This window comes from Phalangium opilio, unplaced genomic scaffold (genome assembly GCF_054372755.1).
Source record: "Phalangium opilio isolate 3A_F unplaced genomic scaffold, DU_Popi_V2 ptg000031l_1, whole genome shotgun sequence".
NCBI lineage: Eukaryota > Metazoa > Arthropoda > Arachnida > Opiliones > Phalangiidae > Phalangium > Phalangium opilio.
The window spans coordinates 7916636-7935162 of NW_028324158.1; the positions used below are offsets into that span (position 1 = coordinate 7916636).

Below are 18527 nucleotides of genomic sequence, written 5' to 3' on the forward strand. Positions count from 1 at the left end.
CAAATTTTTGCAATTTTATTATTAACGCAAATCTTTCTCTGTATGTAACATCAGGGAGAATAGAGGTACGATGGAGCGGTAATGATGGGCGATCAGCGGCAATGAAAGTCTCCTAGCGTACCTTGCGTACGCCCCTTCTTCGGTAGGCGATTGTTAAATGCTGCCGCATAACGCGATTGTATTTGTATAAGAACTATAGCTTCTATTTTTAAGACACGGAGGGCATCCTGGATGTTTCCGTAGTGTACGACCCAACCGAAACGCTGAGGATGTTGGGAGAACTTCGTTGTCGTAGAAGGGGGTACAGACAGTGACGTTGCAGATATGGAAATTACCACTCCATCCCTCTCTCCTTCAAGGCAACATGAATTCACCTAATACTAAGGTAGTTTTGGCACATACGCCTGAAAATTTCAACATTAACAAAAAAAAAAACACATTTTAGATGGTTAGATTTTGGAATAAATGAGTTAGGTTTTCGGCGTAGTTTTGCCAAGGAACTTTTAACGCATTACGAAATCAGGAATTGTGGAACTTAGCCCATGATGCTGGTATACCATTATACCTTTCTATTTACAATTTCGTGTTAATTACCTTCAAATCTGTAGGTATACGCTTACATAATCTCTTTCGGGCTTGGGTAACTTTGCTTTTTTTATAGTAAAAGTCATTACTTATATCTTTCCGTTTTGAATCTAGCTCGGATGCTTAATGTTTTATGGGGCAAATCTCTTCCAGGAAAGATAGTGCAAGTGTATTGTACACATACCTAAGTAGCGAACTTCTTTCGATTCCGCCGCTGCATGGGCTTGTAGAAATAAATGGAGAAGTATTATCTGAGCGTATAATAATGCATTTCTTCGGAAAAAAATCTCCCTTGAATACTGATGAAGTTGAAAGTTTAGAGCGAACAGTCTTGGGTATTTTGCAGAAATCTCGTGAATCAATATTACAGGGAAACTTTAATAAATTCATTTTATGAAGTTACGCCTACCTTAATGATCATGCATTTACTAAAACTACTGATGGTCTCCATTTGGAATACGTTTTATTTAGAATTTCATGGGGTTATAACTTAACTGATCTCTAGCCGCTTATTTCAGGAATGGTGGTTCAACACATCGAATAACTAAGAAACTACAGCGAAGTTAAGGTTCGGAATACTTTCAAATTAACAAGTAACTATTGAATGTTGAACCTCTTAATTTTCATTAAAAACTATTAAATCCAAGTATTTAATTTTAATTAATTGATAAATTATGGTAAAACCGTTCGTTATTCGCTGTACAAAATCAGTTTAAAACGTTAGCACTTTCAAAACTATTTTGCATAATTTTAATTTTTCAAGTAATCAACTTTTAATACCTTAAAATTTAAGTTAATTATGTTTAAAATAAAAAGACAAAATAATCTAAGTGATATGTTACCACAGGGGCTACAAGGCTAATTAAAGTCCCCATAAAGAAGTCTTATTGTCCATGGGGATGGTAAAGTAGATCGTATATACTCGAAAACGGGAAATTCTTCGGAATTTAATCAAAGATAAAAAATAGTTTTCTTTTGTGTATAAGGCTAAGGCTCATTTTTTATTCTTTTAGCAAGAGAGAATATCCGACCACCGAATTCTCAATTAAGGGAAATGGGCCTCGAGGGTACCATCCTTATCCTATCGTCCCAATTCAAACATGTAATAAAAATAATAATACAGACGAATTCGATAAAATTGGACCTGCCTTTCGTGCATGCTTACTTTCAATTAACCACTCCCTAACAAACGAATTACAGTGGTAAACTATCGTAACTCAACGTGGATGATAATATACAGTCATTCAGCCATAAGTTTATAAAGTATGTTACATCCATAAGTATGACAATACCTATACTTCGTAATATGCTAGAGACTTACAGCTCGAGCTAGATAGTTCGAGAACTACAAACGAGAATTGAAGCCCTACACTCAATATTAATTTTTCAGGACTTCCATCTAGTCCTATTTAGTCTGTACTAAGCCTTTGACAGCGCCTTACCAGGCGTCGTTTTACCTTTTTACAAGCTCCAGTTTGTAACCAGTGACAAACTTATGGCCAACATATCTTATGAACTCATGATTCAGCTAAAAGGAATCATGGAGTTGTGATTTTCACTCAAGGTATCTAGTCGGATTTTATCATGGGAAGAACTAGACTAATCATTAATTATGACGAATTTTATCTTCTCGCCCTGAGTTCAGTCTAGCGCGCGCACTCGATCTGGCGTTGCTACCAACCAATAAAATCACAGTTGGAAAAACGTCAGAATTTTGAGGCGTGACGGATAGTAAGTTCTCAAGCCCGGCCCACAATACCCGTATAGATATTAACATTTTGGGGCACAATAATTCCAATGAACTCTATGTATTCCTGATAATTCTAGTGATATAATCGTAAAATAGAGTTACAACGTTTTAGCTTAGTAAATTTCCAATATTGAGCGGTTATTCATTCAATTTGGTAGCTCAAGAAATTTCGTCTGGGAATTATTAAGGGTTTTATTTGCCTTTTTCTTAACGGGGAGAGAGAAAAAAGACCACGAAAACAAAAGGATCTGGTTTAGTAAAGCGTAAAACCTAAAAGCCATTGCTTTCCCTGGTTCCTTTCAAAAACGAGATGTAGTGGGGTTACTACATAGAAGGTATCTAAATTCCCATAAAAAGACAGGCTTTCCTTTTAGCATTTAGGCGACTTGTGAGAGTGCAGCAGGCTAGGAACGCCAGGCGTATGAATCGATAATAACATTTGAGAAATAGTTTTCTGTCACAGAATTTTCCAATAACCGTCCGTAAACGTGCGAGATATACCTTTCCCGATTCCTAAGCCTATACACATTCCAACCAACGTCCAAGCTAAATGATATTCACTTATATCAGAAGGTGATGATAGAAGAAGGATGCCACTCTGTATCCTGTTAATACTTTAGTTATGTAACATGATTCTTCCCAGGCGAGAGACCCCTTTTTGTTTGCTCTCCCGCTCATCAAACTTCAGATGGGTAACTATCGCACCGTGCCAGGGTGAATTCTATAACTGTTTGGTATACTAAATCCTCAACAATCAACCCACAAATCTTAATTGTCTTGACGTGGGACAAAAACGCACAAGCGCATGCATGCGCCTTGGCAAATAGTTAAGCTCTAATAGAGTAATGATGAGGGAACTATTTATCGCGTATGTGATTCGGTTTAGTAACCTTGCTCCCGCTTTGTGGATGGTACACTTCTCTCGAAGAGAAGTATTATCTACTTCTGGCAATATTCACTTATATGCACAGTACAATATTCCCTTTGTTAAAAGACAGATCAGATCGTATGGCCATTATTCTGATTGCGGTAATATAGGCACTGTTATAAATCCTAGCTAGCTAGTGCAAGAGAGGGTAAAATGGTTTCATTTGTTGTATAGAAATCGTAATAATTAGGCCTAAAGTTTTTAATTACGTTTAGAATGATAAGAATACGGAAAACGATAAGGAAGGGAAATTTTATAAAATGGTCCTTTTGTTAACAAAGAATCATAGATATAATAATGTGGATTGTGAAATTCAACAATAGACCTACCCTTTTCAAAAGAAGGGGGTAAAATTGAGTCTGTGTTTGACCACCTTGTTGCCTTACAAAGATATGGCTTTAAAAATTAAGTACTGTGGAGGACTGGTAACTGTGAAGCCTTATCTAATGTCTTTGGATCCCCATACCCTTTATATCAAGCAGACGATACCGCTCCCTCCTTGAAGAATGTGGGGGCACTTCAAACGAGTTTCGTTTCTAAAGTGTCGACTAAGATGACGTCAATAAAATATGCTGTATTGTATTATTTTACAAGAAACAACCTTTTGCGATCAACCTTTCTCTGGCAGAGGCCATTGAGTATGGAATTTTATGGACAACTTGTTAAGCCGAACGAAAGTCCTAGGGTTGGCAATGGTCTGATTCTACCTGGGGGTATTTATAGGTCCTTCCAGATTCTATCAGCCGATAAAGGTACATACCAGAGGCTGTTTTCAGCTCTAAAGGTTACCATAAGGCTCAATCGGTTAAAAAAATCCTCGCCGGTAACCAGAAACAAATATTAAAATGTAAAAACACTCAACAAAATTTGCCCTTCCCTAAAATCACTACCGTTCACATTATTTTTAACCATTGTCCTGAACTGTCGTATATAGACTATCCTCTTATAACGGGCCCCCACACGAAGACTTTGTAAGCCTTTGTTGCTTCGTATCAATAAGACTCAAGGCGGGAAAAAGTACCTAAGGTTCTCGCTGTCACCTTCGCCTTGGGGGCATACAAGAGGACACAACAAAGATACATGACAAAGGCGCTGCCAGCTCCCAAAGATATGCCAGGTATGCCCTAGTATAGACAATTTCGATGTGACTAAGGGGGAAAGACACGGGGGTAAAACTTTTTGGCACCTGCGCCGTAGTCATTTTGTATCATGAGAGTGCCCAGTGACGGCAATGTATCAACCCCCTTGTACGTCCCAATACTGAGGGTTGCCTATCCTTTTTTTACATCGAAAAGGTCTATTTGCGAAGCCACGTGGTGGAAGTCTTCGATCTTCAACATATCATTGTTAGAAAGACTATCTTACTTTTCTAAAGCAATGCTTTCAAGCTGCCAATAACGGAGCAAAAAAAGCGTGACGTCAGACTATGGAATGGCTACGCGTTTGAGCTGATGGCACTTCTTTTACGTAAAATTAAATAACCGCTTGTCACAATTTTACAAAATTTTAAATACAAGTATTTGTAAGGTTATGGAATCGAAAAATCCAATAATATAATATGTATAAAATTTTTTTGCTTACTAACACTTTAAATAAAGGCTGCACACCATACGTAAAGGTACTTGCTATCACGTGAGCTGTAACAGAATCCTAGATATATGAAAAATAACAGTGCAATTTTCACAGTCTTTAGTCCCATAGTTCTAGGCCTAGTCCGAACTTTATCAATGAGAGAATAAATTTCCAATTACAGTCATTAACCTCTTCTCAACCTATTTGATACTCCCTTAACTATTTTAAATCCATCAGAGTTTCACGTACTAGCAAACGGAGGGAAGTAATTAATCTTCCCCAACAAATTATAAATTAAAGCCTTTTGAAGAGAGAGATAATATTCAGTTATGTTTCCCAGATTTGCCATGTTTATATTTATGAAAAATTCCACCAAGTTCCTAGTTAGATAAAGGACCTCCATTCCAGCGATTAAGCCCGGTTATTAATTATGTAAAATTTAAAAGAGGCTAAAATAAGAGAAGCTTAAAGACGGGGACTTTGTTCTTGGTAATTCATTCTGAGATTATTTATCAATCCAGGCGTGTTTTCACTCTCCATACCATGATGCGGATTTGTAGTGAATTTCATCTCAGTTGTAAATCAGAACAGAGCTAGGCTTAAAGTATATTCAAAGGGTACACAAAATTAACACCCTCTAGGATTATCGGAACGGGGTTTTAACAATGGAATCGAATTTTAAACCACGTACAGTATGCATAACGCTTTTGTCATGCTTATGGAATTTTAGAAACGGTAAGCCATATGCTAACTACATCATAAGACTATTTTACATTTTATATAAGTTTAGGTATGAGTTCATAAGATTTGTTCCATAAGTTTGTCACTGCTTACTGAGAACTTGTCATGAAGTGACGTAGGTGAAACGTTATAGATTCTCGTAAAGCAACGACCAATAACAACAAGTACTTGAGCTTTCGGAAGAAGTACTTGAGACTTCGGAATAAAAACTTGAGCTTTCGGAACAAGTACTTGAGCTTTCGTAAAACGTGCTTGAGCTTTCGGAACAAGCACTAGAGCTTTCGGAAGAAGTACTTGAGCTTTAGGAACTAGTACTTGATCTTTCGTAACAAGTACTTGAGCTCTTGGAACACGTAATTGATCGAGCTTTCGGAACAAATACTTGTGCTTTAGGAATATGTACTTGAGCTCTCGGAAGAAGTACTTGAGCTTTTGTAACAAGTGCTTGAGCTTTCGGAAGAAGTGCTTGAGCTTTCGGAAGAAGTACTTGAGCTTTCGGAACAAGTATTTGAGCTTTTGGAAAAAGTACTTGAGCTTTTGGGAAGAAGTACTTGAGCTTTTGGGAAGAAGTACTTGAGCTTTTGGGAAGAAGTACTTGAGCTTTTGGGAAGAAGTACTTGAGCTTTTGGGAAGAAGTACTTGAGCTTTCGGAACAAGCACTTGAGCTTTCGGAACACCTACTTGAGCTTTCGGAACAAGTACTGATCCTAGAACTAAAAGTAGCTAAATATCGCTTCAGTCAATAAATGCAGATTGATTCTTCTCACAATGCTCAACAGAACAGTCCAAAAATTTTAAATGAAAGGACAACGTCAATTTAGTTATATATCTACACCTCCCGAAACACAAACACAGTCCTTTGTATAATAACTAATATATGCACAACCAGAATTTTCATTTCTATTTTCCCTAATACCCAAAAATCCACCCTTATCATCCTTCATTTAATTTAGAAATATCGATTTAGATACCCCTGTATAATATTTCAGAAAGTTTGTATTATCTTTTTTTGGCAACTAGTGAATGATAAGCTTTCGCTAATTGCAATTCGTATTAGCAACGATACGATGAAAAGAAAATAATAATAAAAAAGAGGTTCCTATGTCGATAATTATCGTTTTAGCTGCCAGAATATGAATTAACGCCAGGAGGTCCCTGACTTAACTCAGGCGAAACTCCCCCTTAATGACACGCCAAACTAAGCACAGCTAAAATAATAATAATGATGATCCAAAACAGAAACTGACACTTTTTTGAACGGCTGAACCTAAAAACGTCCAGGCTTCAGCCACGTCCTTGTCAATTAACTTCGTAATAGATTATTTCAAAGTTGTAGTAAGTGTTTTTTGTCAATATTCAACTGCTATCCACCTACGACCATAGGTTTATAAGATATGTTCCATAAGTATGACAATACCTATACTTCGTTATGCTAGAGACTTACAGCTCGAATTAGTTCGAGAACGACAAGCGAGAATTGAAGACTACACTCGGTGGTTAATTTTGCAGTCCATCTTCGTCCTGTTTAGTCTGTACTAAGCCTTGACATGACCTCACCAGGCGTCGCTTTACCTCGAATCTATAACCTACGTCACTTCATGACAAGCTCCAGATTGTAACCAGTGACAAACTTATGGAACATATCGTTCATTATGAACAGACTGAAAAGCTTGTAGAATTCTGTTCGATTTAGTGATCATTCAATTCCAAACCTGCAGGAGATGCTCTAATAGCATATTACTGGCAACTCTGAACAATCAAAGGTAAAACGTATCACTACATTTAAAAAGAGCATTTGAAAATGTCTGTTTCATCAATTTCTGAATTTGTTAACCAAATGAAGAAAAACTTCATGAAGTTTTTTGGGGTTAAAATTATCAGTTTCAAATTTCACTAACCAAAAGTCGATATTTTTTTCTAAAAGTGTGGTTACCTCCTTACACAAACCAAACCCAACCAACATATCCATGCACAAACCCAAAATTTATTAAACCTGACCTAAACATTTGAATAATGTTTAAGCTAAGTTTGCGGACTAAAACTATTTCCTTAGGCCTATTATTTCCACGTTGTCCCTGTTTAGATGCTCCTCCGAACCATGTAAATTAAAATATGAAAAAGCCATTTCAATTTTCCTCTTTTGAAAAAAAAAGAAAAACAAAAGACGAGAAATTTCACACGTCATTTAGCAAGGCGAGGGAGGGGCGGGGCTTAGGCTACTTAAAGAGTCCTTGAAAGATGGCACCCTAATGCTTTTGGTAACCTGAAACTGCATGGTAGAATAAATAGTCGGGCACTCTAAAAGCTTTAAGAATGTCGAATAAGAGAGAGAGAGAGAAGGTGTAGAAGAAGCGTGGGGAAATGACTGGCTAAGTTTTTTTGAGGTCAAGATTCTTACGCAAGAAATGGCTCTACTTTCACCTTTTTACACAACTTGGTCAAATGTGCTGTAAGATAAAAAGTAAACGTCGCGCCAGGGCCCGCACCCCGATCTTAAAATGTAGGCCTTATCAATCACTCTCAAAGTATTTCAGGATGAAATGACAATACGTTCAAAGGTACTACGGCACATACGCTTTTAAAAGCACTCGGCATTTGGGAGCATGGTAGCTATCTGAGATCATTTGTCTTCTGAAATTGCATCGATAGCATAAATTCATTATTATAAGACACGTATTTTGTCTATCCGTCTGTTAGTAACGCTCAGACATCGTTTAGCTATATAGAGTGGTACTGAGAGGAGAGGAGCTCTTCTAAAATTGTAGATAGCATAAATTCATTATAGTAAGACACGTATTTTGTCTATTCGTCTTTTATTAACGCTCAGACATCGTTTAGAGTGCCTTTGAGAGGGGAGGAGCTACGGGGACGTGACATCTATATTGGTAGCCTAAATTGTATGGTCTGAGCAGGCGACTTCCATATTGGAATATGGACGCCAAAACCGGGGTAAGAGATAGGAGGGTGTGACGTCACGAAAAGGTTCGTAGTAGCAGACTATAAAGGGTGGTAGAACCGAATAACAATAGGTTGTATGGACGATTTTTGAGTAGAAATTTTCTATGACAGTTTGTCCTAAGGGCCACTCTGAACAATTAATTTATGAAGTGATTTACGAATGACCCGTTAATTTGATTAAAACTTTGCCTTCCACCTCAATTTTTGGCGCCTGCGCTGTAGCCTTTTTGTATCACGAGAGTGCATGTCCCAATACTGAGAGTTGCCAACCCACTTTTTTACGTCAAAAAGGTTGTAACGTCAGTGTTTATAGATTTTGGACTATTTTAAGTGTCCCTTTGCGGCGAATAAAAGTTTTTGGGATGTAATGTAGCTAATAAAAACACTGGTCACAAATTTGTTAGTTAAAACATACCTAAATTCTGACCGAAAAATGTTTTGTTTCTAAGGTAATTAGGCCGCCGCCGACAAGATGCAGCGTATGCAGCGCAGAGAGTACAAGTAGAAAAGTTCTTTTCATATCCATCTTAATAATTCATTGTCACAAAAACAACTTCTTACAATAACCCAGGGTCCCAGGCCTTCTTTTTCATGCCATAAAATGGGGCCTGTTTCGCAAACATGTACAAGATAGATTAAAGGAAAGGCGAAACGTAAATCGAAATAAAAGGCAAGATCTTTGCTTTTTAATCGAAAGAGCGTATAAAATAACGAGAATATCAATTGGAACCATGCTTCTATCTACAATAATAAAGAAGATACAAGCAATTAAGTTTTCGTAATGGATGGCACTATGCGTTAGACTTCTCCGCAAAGCACTGGGGAGTACAACTATTGGGAGAATCCGTCAGGTGGTACTAGGCGTCCAATAGGGAGAGGTACTCCCCAGTGCTTTGCGGGGAAGCCTAACGCGTAGTGCCATCCATTGCGGAAACTTAATTGCTTGTATCTTCATTAATATTGTAGATAGAAACATGGTTCCAATTGATATATTCATTATTTTGCACGCTCTTTCTTTTTTAAAATGAATAAAAAGAAATTTTAGCCAGGTGTATCCCTTTAATTAAAATCGATTCAAGGTATTAAGGGACCGAATATGCATATTTGAAATATTTTTGAATTCATTAAAAGTCTAAGTTTCGTAAATTCATTGAACTCGATTGTAATAAGAGCACTTGAGATATTCAAAATACTTCAAAGTGAAACCCCCCCCTCCCACAGATAAGATTGACCTAGTACGAGTGTGTTAATATTAATTCAATGAGTATACCCTAGTCTTTGAGTACCGTGGGAAACAAATTTCCATTGAAAACCTTGAGTATTATTAACAACTTAACAAGCCGATTAAAAAGTATATTTATTTAATTATTAATAAATAAAACCGCGACTTTAAATAAAACTCCAGATTATTTTAGTTTAACTAAGCCTTGCTCTTACGCCGTTTCCCATAGGCTGTTAATAACTGCCACCATGTTAGGTAGGGGGTATTTTTCTCTTTAAAATAATGCAATTGGTTTCGTTAAAATCGGTTAAGATTTCATCAAGATACAAATTTTAAAAGTTCAAACTAAAGGCTTAGCCATAACATTGCGCCTAAGATTAGGAGACTAAGCCTATAAGCCTTAGTTCATGTTTACTTTTCACCTTCTACGTCACATGGAACTAACATCAGCGTAATATTTTGGTATTTTGTTTAGAGGGGCCAAAATTTCTAAATTTTGAAAAATTATTTCCGTATTTATACCTACTAAGTAACGGAGGACATAAAAATGAAAATTTCCCTTTACACAATCCCGGTAAAAAAAATAAAATACTTTTTTTTCCATGATTTCACCTTCCCTTTTAATAATCGATAAAACCTGGATGGAAAAGTCCATCTCATTGGTGCCAAGCAGGCCCGTGAACTAAACACGGTGGAATCTATACCGTCCGTCCGTCTCTAGTACAGAAGTCCAGGAGGAAAGGAAAGAAGCGCAAAAAGAGGGATGAGATGAGAATGAGGAGGCTCAGGATGATTTTTCCCTTTGAGTCTCTCAGTTGTTTCACTCAGCCTCAGAGAGAGAGAGAGAGAGAGAGAGAGAGAGAGAGAGAGAGAGAGAGAGAGAGAGAGAGAGAGAGAGTCTCGGACTATGGTGGTTGTTGTAAGGGAAGAGGAGGACTCAACTCAGACTACCTATATACCCATCCTCAGCTTCTCGAAATCCCTCAGTCGCCCGTCAGAAGACGGTCGGTACGGAGAAGACCGAGAGAGAGATTTCGGAGTCTGTAAAGGCGTGAAAATTCTTAGCATTCAAGAAAGAGCAAAGCTAAGATACAGTCGAGTCGGCCTTTCAAAAAGTCTCAAACAAAAGAATTTTTTCGCGATAAAAACACCCCCGTCGCTGAGGAGTCAGACAAGATAAGGAAGAATTTAATATTTAAACAAACCCTAAAATAATAATAAAAAAATCAGTTCCCAAAAATATATGCTCTAAAATCAAGGAAAGATTTTCAAAAAAAAAAACTAATCTCGCAAACTTAAAAAGTAAATTACCAGAAGAATTTATTTTTTGACCCATTTATAAACATTCCCTCTCTCTCTATCTCGTTCTCTCGCGCTCGTGGTCTATTTTCCTGTAATTCTATTGGCCAAAAGAAACAACATACTTCAAAGTACAATAGCTAATGTGTGACGTCACCATTTTGAAGACGAAAAATAGGTTCAGGTATAGCATCTTTAACTTCACGGTGGTATAAGTCCACTCCGAATAAAAATACCTTGCAGTAAAAACCGCCAAAAGTGTAAAAAGTTGGGGGTATGCAGTATTATCACCCTCCCCCAATGGGTTTCGCTAAAACTCCCCGTAGGTTCGAAATTCTCGAAATAACTTTTTGTGGTCCATTTCTGATTTTGGTAACGGTGATAACGGACGCGTTGGAACTTTAGAAAGACTTTAGTCGTCGAGTCGTTGAAGACACCACACGCTTTTTTTAAAGGTTAAGCCATTCCCCAAATGGTTTAATACTTTGTTATTGTTATTTTAATTTACCTAACTGACGGTATTTTAATTAATTTAACTCGATTTAGTTTAAATATTTAAATATGAAGTTTAGAATAGGAGTGATTTTGTGCGCCTGGACTCTAATAGCCGCGGTAATGGCTCAAGACATTTTTTACGGGCCGGACTCGGAAGTAACGGTGAATTCACTAATTACCGAGCACACTACGACCACCACCACGACTACGACAACTACCACCCCTACGACAAAGGCAACTACAGTCACCAGCACACCAGCACCAACTACGACTTCAACAAAACCCCCACCAGTTCCAGTTGAACAGGACCAAGAAGTCATAGACAAATGGGTGTCATTTCAAAAATTGGCAAGTGGTGCCGTTGAGGACATGATGAGGAAAATGTTGCCACAAGTCACAAGGATGAGCTCCGAAGTTGAAATCTCACCCGGATGCATGTCGGGCTTGTTAAAGGTCATGTTTGGACTGAGATCGCTCAAAAATTGGGCCGTTCAGAGTAAGTACTTATCTTTAGTGAAGCAATTACTTAATTTCCGAATTTGATTATCAAATTGCAATTGCATGATTGATATCAGAAACCTTAGGGGGTAAGGTTCATTATAAACGATTCGGGTCAGTTCCTTAAGGTTGGGAAGGAGACGAACCCCTAACCATTAAGTCTGTAAATAACGCTCTATTCTAGCTTTATCAATAACCCCTAATTCCTAATTTAGCCCCGTTTTATTGAACTTGGATATTGTACCAGAAAATAAACAGAAATAGAACTGTTTTTTAAAAATCAACATCTTACAGACGAGAGTGGACTTAGAAGTCTATTTAGTGTTTTTAGTGTCTACATAGACAGCAAACTGTTTAACGGTTACCAGTTCATAAAAAAGAACACCAGTAACTTAGTCTAATTTAGCATAAAGGTTCCAAGTCGGTAAACCAATATGGCAAATTAGCTTAACTTGTCAAATAAGAGGGAATTGAGTTAAAGAAACCCCTTGAACAAAGTTGAAAATCAACTTTACTGAAATCAAAACCACCAAAGTCAAATTTACCTTGAACAATCTTAATTAAATTACAAAAACCGCAGAAAGTTTGAGGAGAACTTTCTTTCTTTAAGCGTGTGGCACTTTCCATCTTAAAAATTACGTAATTTGCTAGCCAAGTAACAAAAGTCAAGCAGGGCGAACATTTTCTCAAAGAGGTGACGGATAGTTACTCAAAAATCCTGTAGTTTCATTATTATATACAGGGTGTTTTCGAAAAGTCCATCAATAATGAAAGGGCGTATTTATTGGGCCATTTTGAGTCGAAAATGTTCTATGACATTTTGCCGTCCGACCCACGGTTTTCGAGTTATGATTTGAATATTTTAGGGATGACCCCTTCATTAAATTAGCGCTGTCTTTCAATTTCTTAATTAAATTTAAGGGGGTCATCCGTAAATTACTCCAATCATAACTTGAAAACAGTGGCCCGGACGGAAAAATGTCATAGAACATTTTCGACTCAAAATGACCCAATAAATACGCCCTTTCATTATTGATGGACCTTTCACAAACACCCTGTATAGTATAGAAAAGAATTTAACTTTTTATCAGCTTTGTGTTTAAAGTTTAAAATATACGATGAGATATTTCCATAAAAATGTTAAGAATTTCCACAAGTAACTAACCAACCCCTTAGGAGCTAGCCCCACGTAACATTGCAGGCGTTAGCCAGTCAGGCAATAGCCCATACCCATCCATGGGTTTCTCAAATTCCCTTTGACTATAATCTAATATTAGGTTTTCCTCAGAGCTAGCTGGTTTCCGAGGCCTCTCTTCGTGGCCTTCGCTTTGCAGTTCCAACCGAGCAAAGCCCACTTAGCAAATCAAATTCTCTAGTCTAGCTTAAAACGGATCATTCAAAAAGGTCTTATCCACCGGACAAAGTTGAATAGAGTAGAAGCTAGCCATTTGACCAATTTGGTTACCAGCAAGTACTGTGTAGCTTAGCTTGAACCCATTCCTTGTCTTTCAATGAATCGCCACAATGAGGGGGTGTGTTTTTAGACAATTTAGTTCCGATGGTCATGGTTTAGTGGTTTTTTGAGACCGTCGTCTTGGTCTTTATTTCTATCTTTAGTCAATTTACGGAAATTAAACATAGATTCCAAAGACAACCAAGGTTATTCATTGTTAGACTACAATCAGCGCTGGTTTGTTTAGAGCGATTTTCTGTTGTAATCAACCATGTTATTTATAAAGGGAGTAGGGGCATTGAAAGACTTCAATTTATTGCCTAAAATATCTCACTTAAATTAAAAAATATATTTAGATTTAATTCCTCAACCGGATATAAACAAAACACTTAGATTACAAGGTGGTATACACTTAAGTGAATGTTAGACGATAGATAAAATTAACTAAACCGTATAGACAATAGTTAAAATTACCTAACAATAAGGAAAATAAGTAAATCTCTATACTTCTACAAATAATGTTACTGTATAAAATGGACACTGTCCAATACCTCGAGTTAAAACCCGTGCGTCTGCGACTGGCTTTAAAAAAATAAACTAGGAGGTTAAAAGGTTAAAAAAACATGTCGCAACGTCAAGGAAAAAACCCCACCCCTTTTCTTGACTTTCGCTTCTGATTTTGTTGGATTTTGTGGAATGGAAATATTTCTGTCTTTCTTTGTAAAAATGAATGATCAAAAGAAAAATATGAACTTGTTTCCGATGTTTCCAGATATGTCCAAAAATATTTCGAAAACTAGTATTGATAATGTCCAGTGACAATTCTAGACGGGTAAAAATTTCGGGGTTGGGCCATCCAAGTGTCAGTTAGTCACTGGTTTTTCCAAAGTCATAAAATTCCTTTCTGGAGCTAACTCGATTTTAAAGCTAGTTTCAAGGTACCGCCGGCCATTTTATTATCTTTTAACTTGAGGTGCGTTTCAACATTGATGGCGAAGGGGCAGAAAGGGGCGTTTTGACTATTGGTACTAAGATGACGCATACATACTACGCTGACAATCGCCGCTATGACATACCTCTTAACCCACCCCGCAAATACGTCAGGGACAAGAAAGTATTTTTGGACAGATTTTATTTTTGTTCAGCTGGCTGAACAATAGAATGCAACATTTCCACCGAACCTGTCTATAGTGAAACGTTTAGAAATAGTAGAAACTTCCCCCTAGTGTTACCATTTCATAGTGATATATCATTACGGACTAGGAGGATTCATACTATTTACACAAGGAGGCCAGGCTTTTGACTCTACCTGGGAGACTGGCCTCTTTGAGTAACACCTGAAGCCTGGCCTCGTGTTAATGGTATGAGTCCTAAGTATAGTTACTCATCCATTCAAGGCAGCCATTACCATCCAGAATGGCTAGATAAACCCGTAACTAGTCATAAACCAAAGAGCACCATCATATTTTGAATATTTATTGCAGCAAGTTGGAAATAAATTTTAAATTAATTCAAGATGTACAAGAGGGTCCCCAATACCACCACCACAATGGTTGCTAAACATGAGGTAATAGCCAGACCCTTGTAACTTTGAAGCCCCTATCTCTAACGTCATTGGATTCACATACAAATCAATGTTTCGTCTTAAGCAGACGATATTGTTCACATCAATCCCTATTTTTTCCGAACATTTATTTCTCGTAAGAGTTTAAGAAGTTAGGAAAGTTTTTATTTTAGCCAAAAATCAAGGTCGAGGGTCGCGAAACCAACAATGGTGCCAAAATCTACAGGCAATATGACAAAGAAACCCCAAAAACTTTCCGTAAATTTAGTTTTTCGTTCACGGGTGAAACCTTTGCGGTGAAACTGGGTTCCGGGAAGTTTACAAATTTGGGCGACAGTTAAGTTGACTGACACTTTTATCAGTTGCGATTCCCATGAGGGCGGGGGGAAACCTCTTGCTCAAATGAAACAACTTAATGCAACGATTTTCTCAATTTTAAGAAAGTACTTTCGGTATACTTTGGTATATGACGAGAATTTAAGCTTGGAGGAGAGCTGGGATGGAGTAGCAATCTCTATATAACGTATCCTCTGTACCCTCATCTACGGAACGGCAACCAAGTCCTCCCAGCATCCTCATTTGCGTTTTAGTACGGTTTGTGGTACGGAAACGACGACAACGCCCCCCGTGTCTTACAAATAGAAGCTATTTCATGTGAACTAGCTTTCGGTTTTAAATGGCGCTAGGTACTTTCATTGCTGCACGTTTAAACTCCATTTCACAGCTATCCTCCACCCAAGGTTTGAGAAACTGAAAACCCGAGTAAGAAAACTTGTAGCTTTTTAGAGACTTGAAAGTTTTTCAAGTATTTGGTCTGTAAATCAGGAGTACTTTAAAATTTTCATACTCAAGTTAAGATTTAAGTGTAGAAGTATTTGAGTAATTTTAAGTGTGATGGTCTAGGGCCCTACAGGTTGAGAGATGGAAGGTTAATTTCTTCAATTCTCTATTTTTATGTATGACTTGTAAAAATTCCATACAAAGATTTTCAAATATTTCTGTATATGCACCTGAACAACCAAGAATAAATTCAGTTTCCCTAGGAATATGAAACTCGATTTGTCCGAAGCTTAATTCCAGAGGGTAGCTAATTTCGTCTATTTAAGCCGAGTAAATTCGATTAAAAACACCTGAATGGTAGTAATTTTCCCGTTCGTTCTTTGTTCGCAAAGTAATCCTCGTTGGAAAGATAGGAAAGGTCCAACAAGCATCAAATATTCATTTTAAACTGAAATTAATTCATGCGTTTGTAGAAATTGACTTTCCATATACCTATAAATAATATTGAAAACCTATAACCACACCTACATGTAGCAGCATAAAATTTTCCAAAGAGTTAGTGACACACTTCATTTGTACACGCTGTACCGTACTTTTGGGCATGTTTATAGGTTAAAAATTACCACTAACACAGTTTGCCCTTTGACCCTAGAAATTGTTTCTCTTCAAAATCAAACAAAACTCCTTTCAAGGCATAATTAAACCTATAACCCTTGACTGTACTAAACTAAAAGGGATTAGGAGTAATCTTTAAGACAACAAATTTGTCATGTTTACACGTTAAAATTAATAGCTAACCCTTTACCTTGACACAATAGATTGTGCACTAAAGGGCCTAGAGAAATTCCCCAAAGGACCCCCTGTTTCTTAACTTTAACCGCATGCGCTTCATTGTTGCCAGTAAGTTGTTTATAGAGCATCTACTGCAGTTTTAGAACTGAATTCTCGACTGAATCGAACAGACTTCTACAAGCTTTTCAGTCTGTTGTATGTAGATAGTGGTTGAATTGCACCCACGAATGACTGGCAACACTTGTTAGATAATACCATTATCTGTTGTAATGATTATTTCCAATAAAAACACCTCTTTCAAGACAAAGAAACAAACCAAATATCTGGATATCTTAACAATACGCGTTATCAGAAGTATATAATGCTTCTCTAAGAGAAGTGTACCATCCACAAAGCGTGGTAAATGTAACATGATTCTTCCCAACATCATTTTACATTTGGAGTGCACAAGGTTACTAAACCGAATCACATACGCGATAAATAGTTCCCCGCCTCATCATTACTCTATTAGTGCTGCTTAACTATTTGCCAAGGCGCATACGCTTGTTTATTTTGGTCCCACGTCAAGACAACCAAGGTTTGTGGGTTCTTGATTGCCGAGGATTTAGTACTGCAAACAGTTATAGAATACAAACTAGCACGGTGCGATGGTTGCCCATCTGAAGTTGGATGAGAAGGAGAGTGAAGAAAAAGGGTGCATGAGCCTGGGAAGAATTATATTAAATAACTGAAGTATAAATAGGATACAGAGTGTCATCCTTCTTCTATTATCCCCTTCTGTCGTTATTAACTTTTCAATCAATATAACTTTTGGTGTACACGCGCAAAAGTTTTCCATTTGGTACGGAAATAACTGGGATTTGAGAACTTTTCTCACTCCCTCTCTCTCTCTCTCTCTACTATTCTTTCTAGAGAGTTTGCACGCACCGCAAGTCTTGAGTCTTGAGAATAATTCCCCGAGAACAAATATTAGCTAATTATTATTCAACTCGAGTCATCGCGAACATTCTACCCTTTGTTTTAGGCTAGCGAGGCGAAGACCCCGCCCAATTTTTGGAAACCAAATATAAAAAAAAAACAACCCTTTACTTTTGAAGTCATGGAAAGAGAATCTTTTAAACTAAACCAACCGCGTATTGTATGTTTTCGATAGAGCGATACTTTTCTTCCTGTCTTCTTTATATACAGGGTGTTTCTGATAAGTCTGCCATAAATTAAGGGGTTATTCTTTGGGAAATCGATTTGGTGTCGAAAGTGTAACTTCTATCTCCATTTTTGCCGTTCGAGCCACTCTTTTCGAGTTATGATTTGATAATTAAATTAGAAATCATTGCCTTTCAATCAGTTTCACAATTAAATTTAAGGGGTCATCCGTAAAATACTTAATAATCTTAACTTAAAAAAGTGTCATGGAGTTTACATTTTAGACTCAAAATCGTTCAGAGAACATCCACCCTTAATTTGTGGCAGACTTATCATAAACACCCTAAGTCGCGTAGGCCTATTAAATGTTTTTTAAAAAAGGTTTCACAAATAATAAATTTCATTCCAGGCCATTGAACTTTTTTCTTATAGCGAAAGTTTTGTTTAAATCTTATAGCTTCGGCCTAATGGCCCATTTATCATCTTAGCATAAGAATGCAATTAATAAAAGGAGCTCTTGTACGTGTTTGTAGTTTTGAGTTGGGTACATGTATTGTTAGGGTCCTAGGAGACCTGGTCTAGGAGAGAGAGATAGTGGTAAAGAAATTTCATTTAAACCCACATAAAGTTTCCTGATTTGAATTGTTACATGTCTGAGGATGAGTTGTAAATCACTTTGGAATTGTCAGCTTGTTGTAGAGTAAAAACTACTGAACATCTGGTACGTGGATCCGTACAAAGACTTTA

At 37.2% G+C, this 18527-nt stretch overlaps 1 protein-coding gene across 1 annotated transcript in view; it reads left to right on the top strand.

Moving 5' to 3' along the window:
* Positions 1–10733: 10733 nt before the first annotated feature.
* Positions 10734–18527, top strand: part of LOC149690392 (nose resistant to fluoxetine protein 6-like) — a 36446-nt gene continuing 28652 nt past the window's right edge. Inside the window, exon 1 of the mRNA XM_089869915.1 lies at positions 10734–12046. Coding sequence (XP_089726041.1) covers positions 11617–12046 — 430 coding nt within the window. The 5' untranslated portion in view covers positions 10734–11616. The remainder of the gene's footprint in view (positions 12047–18527) is intronic.